The sequence below is a fragment of the Chiloscyllium plagiosum genome, chromosome 4, assembly GCF_004010195.1.
Source record: "Chiloscyllium plagiosum isolate BGI_BamShark_2017 chromosome 4, ASM401019v2, whole genome shotgun sequence".
Lineage (NCBI taxonomy): Eukaryota > Metazoa > Chordata > Chondrichthyes > Orectolobiformes > Hemiscylliidae > Chiloscyllium > Chiloscyllium plagiosum.
The window spans coordinates 72,251,335-72,260,420 of NC_057713.1; the positions used below are offsets into that span (position 1 = coordinate 72,251,335).

Sequence of the window (9,086 nt, forward strand, 5' to 3'; positions counted from 1 at the left end):
CCCCTCCTCCCCTCCCCCCTCTGGAGAACCAGAAGGATGTATTTGCTCCTTGAACCTGGTGGTTTATGATGTAAAAGAAAGAGGAATACATTTTCAAGAAACGAACTGAGAATAAAAACCAAACCCAAAAGTAAAATCCTGAAATCAACCTGGATTGATCCATTATCTAAATCCATTACTACTTATACAGCTTGGATGGTGTCAGTTAATAGGCACTCTTGACTCTCTCAAAATAAAAGTGATGCTCCTCTCCAGCAAGTCACAGCAGAAAACAGAACATGTATTTGTGACCTCTGATTAAAAATAGTAGTGGTTTAAGATTAGAAACTTAAATGCAGGATACTCCTGATCCTGGGAATCTGAAATACAAGTAGAACATTAGAAATGATTAGTCAATCAGGTAGCGATAATGCTTCGAGAAACAGTGTTTTTAAGGTGATCACTTTTTATCAGAACTTAGAAGACTGCTGACTGCAGTTCTCTGACTTAAATTATAGTAACCTAAAGGGAGTGATGCACTGGAGACCATGGAATATCGACTTGTTTGTAGAAGAACAGTTGAGAAGGGAAAGTTGGAGGCAAAGAAAGAAAGGGAATTAAGTTATGAATCAAAGGTTGCGAGTAGCCTAGACCAAACCTCAACAAATTTAAATTCCTGGGGCTATAGGATTTGTTACCCTGCCCAATGTAGTGAATAGAAGCTGGCAAGTCCCATTCCTGGTTAGAGAGATCCTGCATTCGTAGGTGAAATTTGAAGGTACATGAGATATCTTTTGCCCCCTAACCTACCAACTGTCTTGAGCTGTATGCTTTCATATCCTCCACTTTGAATTTGTTGCTATATTAAGCCATTTACTTTTTTTTAATCACTTACCTAAAATCCTTAACAAAAGACTTAATTAACATAATACAAAATATCTCTGATATATCTTAGCTTGTTAGTTTTGTCAAAAGGTAAATAGTGTGGTGAGGAAGGCATATGGCATACTGGCTTTTATTGGTAGAGGAATTGAGTTCCGGAGTCCTGAGGTCATGATGCAGTTGTATAAGACTCTGGTGCGGCCGCATCTGGAATATTGTGTGCAGTTTTGGTCACCATACTATAGGAAGGGTATGGAGGCACTGGAACGGGTGCAGAGGAGGTTTACCAGGATGTTGCCTGGTATGGAAGGAAGATCGTATGAGGAAAGACTGAGACACTTGGGGCTGTTTTCATTAGAGAAAAGAAGGTTTAGGGGTGACTTGATTGAGGTGTACAAGATGATTAGGGGGTTAGATAGGGTTGACAGTGTGAACCTTTTCCCGCGTATGGAGTCGGGTATTACAAGAGGGCATAGCTATAAATTAAGGTGGGGGGGGTAGATATAGGACTGAAGTTGGGGTAGGTTCTTCACTCAGCGAGTCGTAAGTTCATGGAATGCCTTGCCAGTAGCAGTGGTGGACTCTCCCTCTTTATGGGCATTTAAGCGGGCATTGGATAGGCATATGGAGGATAGTGGTCTCGTGTAGGTTAGGTGGGCTTGGATCGGCGCAACATCGAGGGCCAAAGGGCCTGTACTGCGCTGTATTCTTCTATGTTCTATGTTCTATGTTCTAATTGTTGTTTCTCATTCAGTATTATATCTTTCATTAATATGTATGCTATTGATTATCTAACAGGACAATTAAACTAATTTTTAAATGTCAATTGCTTTAAATATAACTTGAATGTATGAACAGCTAAAACCTTTCCAGTTCCATGTTGCTGAATCCTTAATGCACTCATTATTGGCCAAGCACAATGTTTGTTCACTGTTAAGATTTCCAAAGAAGCAGGTTGCATGTTTTCTTCCTATTATTTAATTACTGTCACTGACCTTTTAAGTAGTAGTTGAATTCTATATCTTCAGGAGGGCTGGGTTCAAATCCCACCTATTCCAGACATATCATAGAGATGTGCAACACGAAACAGACCTTTCGGTCCAATTTGTCCCTGCTGAGCAGATATCCCAACCCATTCTAGTCCCATCCGGCCCATATCCCTACAAACCCTTCCTATTCAAATACCCATCCAGATTCCTTTTAATGTTGCAATTGTACGAGCCTCCATCACCACCTCAGGCAACTCATCTGTACACGTACCACCTTCTGCATGAAATTATTGACCATTAGGTCTCTTTTATATCTTTCCCCTCTCACCCTAAACCTATGCCCCCTAGTTCTGGAGTCCCCCACCCCAGGAAAAGACCTTGTCTATTTACCCTATCCATGCTCCTCATGATTTTATAAACCTCTATAAGGTCATCCCTCACCTCTGATGCTCCAGGTAAAATAGCCCCAGCCTATTCAACCTCTCCCTCTAGCTCAAATCCTCCAACCCTGGCAACATCCTTGTAAATCTTTTCTGAACCCGTTGAAATTTCACAACATCCCTCCAATAGGAAGGAGACCAGAACTGCATGCAATATTCCAAAAGTTGCCTAACCAATGTCCTGTACAGCTGCAATATGATCTCCCAACTCCTGTACCCAATACTCTGACCAATAAAGGAAAGCATATCAAACACTTTCCGAATGCGTGTACATCCTGTCCCTCAGGATTACCTCCAACAACTTGCCCACCTCCAATGTCAGGCTCACCCTGACTTGTCCTTACCACCTTTCTTAAATAGTGGCATACGTTAGCCGAACTCTAGTCTTCCAGAACCTCACCTGTGACTATCGATGATGGAAATATCTCAGCAAGGAGCCCACATATCTGACAGGTTGATAGTAAAAGGAAATCTGTAGCTGCAGCTCTGAGGCCTTGCAATATTTGTGCACTAAAATTGAAGTGCAGTTCAGGGTTTTGAAATAGCGTTGCCATTTGGAGAGCCACCACATCATCTATTCATGCTTTTTTTTTTCTGAGATGTGATCTGATCAAGAAAGAATTCAGAAAATCTCCAGTGGGCTCTTCTTGTGCAGTTCCAGACCACTATCAAAGTACTTGCTTGTTAACGACCATAAAGCTGGCAGCCTATCTTTTTGCCCTCAGTGCACAAGGTACATATCATGGAGCAGTGCTGTTCCTGGTACGAAGGTTAAGATGCCCGACTTCTGAAAGTTTAAGAAGTGGAAAAGCAGGAACAGTCTAGCTTAAATCAATGACTTTGCCGATTCCTGTTTCCATTTCTGCCCTCTCTGTATCTTGTATTAGGAAAGAAGTATGAAGAATCTTTTCAGAAATGGCTCATTCTCTATCCTTCCTGCACCCCATCTGAACTATCACCTTTTTGGCATATGGAGCTATATAGAGGTGGAGTTGTGCACACGCATTTTTTTTTACAGTGAAGCAAAGTTTGTCATTCCAATAGGAGGCATGTAATAGCAGCATCAGTATTCATTTTAATGTGTCAAGCACAAAGCTTGGCCCTGAAGATGATTGTTTTTTCTGACAAATTATTCTGAAATATTCTGTAAAACAAAAGTATGATTTCAAGTTTAATTTTTAGGAGAAAGTGAGGACTGCAGATGCTGGAGATCAGAGCTGAAAAATGTGTTGCTGGAAAAGTACAGCAGGTCAGGCAGCATCAAAGGAGCTGGAGAATTGACGTTTCGGGCATAAGCGAACCATGACGTCACTTCTGCCCCACCGACCATGCAGCCTCCGCGATTGCTGCCCAGACAACCGCCTCCACGATCGCCAGGAAGACAATCGCCTCCGCAGGGTCCACAGCCACCGGGAACAACACCGTTTCTGCCGTCGCCGCAGCCACTTCTGCCCCCGGAGTTGCCGTCGCCGCATCTACTTCTGCTCCAGTGACGTCACTCACCTGCACAACAACCATGCCGCATGCATCCCCGCCCCCACGCCTAACTCTGTCCCCACGCCAGGTCCTAGCTCCCAGCCCTGCCGTATTTTCACCATCCCTCCAGACCTCCTCCTCTCTGAGGATGAAAGATCAGTCCTCAGCAGAGGTCTCACCTTCATCCCCCTACGCTCCCAGATTAACGAGTTCAACACGCGGCGAGACATTGAATAATTCTTCTGCCGCCTTCGCCTCCGCGCCTACTTCTTCAACCAGGATTCTCGCCTACCCTCTGATGACCCCTTCTCCCACCTCCAACACACCCAATCCATCTGGACACCCCGTAACAGCCTGAAAAAGGGCTTATGCCCAAAACGTCGATTCTCCTGCTCCTTGAATGCTGCCTGACCTGCTGCGCTTTTCCAGCAACACGTTTTTCAAGTTTAATTTTTAGTGTGTTTCTCTAGTTTCTAAAGAAATAAAAGCAATTTATTCACTTCAACAAATGCTACTTTTTTCCATAGTGAGTTTGAGTATGTTTTCCTTTCAGGAAGATCTGAGGAAGTAGGCTGTGACTGGGACCAGTTCCACTGTAACAATGGAAAATGTATCCCTGAAATTTGGAAATGCAACACAATGGATGAATGTGGAGACAACTCTGATGAAGAGCTGTGCGAACGGCCAATTCCACCAACTGCCTTTCCATTTCAGCCTTGCACATATGATCAGTTCCAGTGTTTGTCAAGATATACAGCAGCTTATACATGCTTACCTGAGGCCTTGCAATGTGATGGAAATATTGACTGCCTTGATTTGGAAGATGAAATAGATTGTGAACCCCCTAGTTGTGGCAAGTGGCTGAGAAACTTTTATGGAACATTCAGTTCTCCTAATTATCCTGCATTTTATCCACCTGGCAGCAATTGCACATGGCTGATTGACACTGGAGACAGACGCAAAGTCATTTTACGTATCACAGATTTGAAGCTGGATGGCACTGGCTATGGCGATTATATTAAAGTGTACGATGGCCTGGAGGAGAACTCTCTCAGACTGCTACGTGTCCTGACATCCTTTGATTCTCGGCCACCAATCACTGTCGTCTCCTCTTCTGGACAGGTGCGGGTGCATTTTTATGCTGACAAAGTTAATGCAGCCAGAGGTTTTAATGCCACCTATCAAGTTGCAGGGTTTTGCCTTCCATGGGAGATTCCCTGTGGAGGCAATTGGGGTTGCTTTACTGAGCAACAGCGCTGTGATGGTTATTGGCATTGCCCAAATGGACGAGATGAGCGCAACTGTAGTTCATGTCAAAAGGATGAGTTTCTCTGCTCTCGCAATGGAGTGTGCTATCCTCTAGCAGACCGATGCAATTACCAGAACCATTGTCCGAATGGATCAGATGAGAAGAACTGCTTCTTTTGTCAGCCTGGTAACTTCCACTGCAAGAACAACCGCTGTGTGTTTGAGAGCTGGGTTTGCGATGCACAGGATGACTGTGGTGATGGCAGTGATGAAGAGAGCTGTCCTGTGATTGTACCGACGCGGGTGATAACTGCAGCAGTCATTGGAAGTTTAATCTGTGGGCTACTCCTTGTGATTGCACTAGGATGTACCTGCAAACTGTACTCTCTGAGAATGTTTGAACGGAGGTAAGTGCTGACTGCAAAAATTAAATATATTGATTTATAGAAGAATTGAAGCAGAATCCTAGCATTTCAGATGCAAGGTTATTTATTTCAACTTTGTCTTTGTCAATCTGAATAGACCTAGCAGATGCATTTGTTCTTGCTGTGGGCTGAGGAATAAAGATTTTTCTCTCCATTATATTCAAAAGATGGTGGCAGTCTCATCACCCAGAGATTTGGAATAGCTGTATTAGAAGTGGAGAGAGAGAAAATGAGGAAGTTATTGTGGAATCTCTGAACTAAATAGTTAATTAAACTTGTTCTTGGGCCTTGTCTGTACCAATAAATTATGTTTCTGCAGAGAGAAGGCTTGATGGAGAGGCAAGTATGTATTTTGAATGAATTACAAATCTGGCAAGAATGCCAATATGCTGGCTGGAATAACACACTTTTTATTGTACAAACCATTAGTTGTTCTTGTTGTAATACCTGTGTTAAAATTCTGATGTTGTAATGTCAATATTTATTAAATGTCAGTTGACTGTGAATCAATACTGTGGCACGGTGGTACAGTGGTTAGCACTGCTACCTCACAGCGCCAGAGACCCGGGTTCAATTCCCTCCTCAGGCGACTGACTGTGTGGGTTTCCTCTGGGTGCTCCGGTTTCCTCCCACAGTCCAAAAATGTGCAGGTCAGGTGAATTGGCCATGCTAAATTGCCCATAGTGTTAGGTGCAGGGGTAAATGTAGGGGAATGGGTCTGGGTGGGTTGTGCTTCGGCGGGTCGGTGTGGACTTGTTGGGCCAAAGGGCCTGTTTCCACACTGTAAGTAATCTAAAAAAAAAATGGAAGGGAGCTTAGTTATTTTCAACCTGACCAACAAGGCCTTCCCTTTCCTAAAGCTGAGGTATTTTTGGTCAGATATTTACTACGGTCAGTTCTGATATAATGCGATAGTTCCATTCTTGTGTGATCTCACACATTAAGAAAATTGTGCAGCAGCTACACCATTTAAACTAATGGGGCTGGAATCATTTCATAGCCAATATAGGTAAGGAAAGTTCGCACTCTACAAATAACGATCTAAATTCTTCAATTGCATTAAACCCAATTCGTGTTATAGCAGAACCAACCGTATTTTGAAATACATTTTTATTGTTGGGCATGGATAATTTTGTGACCATAGCACTTAGAATTATACAGTACAAAAGAAACCCTTCGACCCGTCGAGTCTGCACCAACAAAAACTACACTCGTCCAGCTTTCCAGCACTTGGCCCGTACTGTTATGACATTTAAAATACTCATCCCAAGAATATGAAGCTTCTTGCCTCAGCTACCCTCCCAGGCAGCCCAGATTCTCACCAACTCCGGTGGGTGGAGAAAATGTTTCCTTAAATCCTCTCTAAATCTCTGCCTTTCACCTTAAAGTTATGACCCCTTCTTATTAACATTTCATCTAAGGGAACAGCTGTTTCTAATAACCCATCTGCCTCTCATAACTTATACACCTCAATCAGGTTCACTGTCAGCATTCTCTGCTCTAAAGAAAACAATCCAAGTTTATCCAGCCTTCCTTCATAGGTAAAGTGCTCCATCCCTGGCAACATCCTGATGAACCTCCTCTGCATGCTGTCCATTGCAGTCACATCCTCCTTTTCATGTGGTGACCAGAACTGCATACAGTACTCCAGCTGTTGCCTAACCAAAGTTTTATACTTTATTTTGTACACTTATTCCTCCAGGTAGTAACTGTTAAATAAGAGCTGTGTCCACAATATTTTTGTATGCTAAGTCAATAATTTAAGGCTTTTTGTTTCCACTTTTAATGTTCCTGAGATGAATTATCAGTTTTCACTTTCACAACAGGCCACCTAATTTATGTTAAGGTGCATTACAATCTAGTGGCATAGCAAAGCCTCTTTTTTTTACATCTGATAATCGAACCTTAATTTGAACTTTAGAGCAAAATCAATACTGTTTATTCACAATGGTTACATAATTCCCTCCATTAAGATTGTTTGTTTGTACAGATGATGGAGGTGTTATCTTGGACTTTCATCTAGACTGGAGTTCAGGAATAGAATAAATAGTGATGTTTTTGCTTAATGAAGTGAGAGTTCCACAATCCAGGAGCTGTTGAGACTCAACTTGCCTTTACATCAGATTGTAGGTAAAATTACAGCTTTGTTCAGCAAATCTGCAGACTCATTGCTTTTGAGGATAATTGAAATTGACTCATTGTTGTAAATTGTAGCATTTATTGAATAGAATTATCACAAACCCTCCCCTTGGTCTCCACCTGAATGTGGAGTATAGCGATAATTCTATGTATTTTTGTGTTGTATTATCTAATAATTTTATTCTGCACCTTGATTTTCATAGAATTGTACAGCACAGAAACAGACCCTTTGGTCCAACACTCCCATGCCAACCAAATATCCCAAATTAATCTTGACGCAATTGGCCCATATCCCTCCAAACTCTTCATATTCATGTACCTGTCCAGATGCCTTTTAGATGTTGTAATTGTACCAGTCTCCTCCACTTCCTCTGGCAGCTCATTCCATTTACACACCACCTTCCGCATGAAAATGTTGTCCCAAACGTCCCTTTTAAATCTTTTCCCTGTCACCATAAACCTATTCCCTCTAATTTTGGAGTCCCCAACCCTGGAAAAGAAACCTTGGCTATTCACCCTATCCAGGCCCCTTATGATTTTATAAACCCTTCTCAGGTCAACTTGAAAGGGTTCAGAAAAGATTTACAAAGATATTTCAATGCAAGGATTATCAGAAATAAGGTGGGTGAACTTAAGGCGTGGATCGGTACCTGGGACTACGATATTGTGGCCAGGACGGAAACGTGGATAGAAGAGGGACAGGAATGGTTGTTGGAGGTTCCTGGTTACAGATGTTTAGTAAGATTAGGGAGGGTGGTTAAAAAAGGAGGGGGAGTGGCGTTGCTAATTAGAAATGGTATAACGACTGCAGAAAGGCAGTTCGAGGGAGATCTGCCTTTGGAGGTAGTATGGGCTGAAGTCAGAAATAGGAAAGGTGCAGTCACCTTTTTGGGTGTTTACTATAGGCCAGTAGTCATGGGTGATTTCAACTTCCCAAATATTGATTGGAAGCTCTTTAGATCAAGTAGATTGGATGGGGTGGTGTTTGTGCAGTGTGTACAGGAAGCTTTTCTAACTCAGTATGTAGATTGTCCGAACAGAGGGGAGGCCATATTGGATTTGGTACTTGGTAACGAACCGGGACAAGTGATGGGCTTGTTAGTGGGTGAACATTTTGGTGATGGTGACCACAATTCTGTGACTTTCACCTTGGTTATGGAGAGAGATAGGTGCGTACAACAGGGTAGGTTTTACAATTGGGGGAAGGGTAAATACGATCCTGTAAGACAGGATCTGAGGAGCATAAGTTGGGAGCATAGACTGTCGGGGAAGGATGTCGTGGAAATGTGGAACTTTTTCAAGAAACAGAAACGACGAGTCCTTGATATGTATGTACCGGTCAGGCAGGAAAGAAATGGTCGTGTGAGGGAACCTTGGTGGACGAGGGAGGTTGAATGTCTTGTAAAGAGGAAGAAGGAGGCTTACATAAGGCTGAGGAAACAAAGTTCAGACAGAGCATTGGAGGGATACACGATTGCCAGGAGGGAGCTGAAGAAACGAATTAGGAG

At 42.7% G+C, this 9,086-nt stretch overlaps 1 protein-coding gene across 1 annotated transcript in view; it reads left to right on the forward strand.

Moving 5' to 3' along the window:
* The window catches only part of lrp12 (low density lipoprotein receptor-related protein 12), a 255,648-nt gene that overhangs the window by 218,900 nt on the left and 27,662 nt on the right, over positions 1–9,086 (forward strand). Inside the window, exon 6 of the mRNA XM_043689341.1 lies at positions 4,320–5,421. Coding sequence (XP_043545276.1) covers positions 4,320–5,421 — 1,102 coding nt within the window. The remainder of the gene's footprint in view (positions 1–4,319; positions 5,422–9,086) is intronic.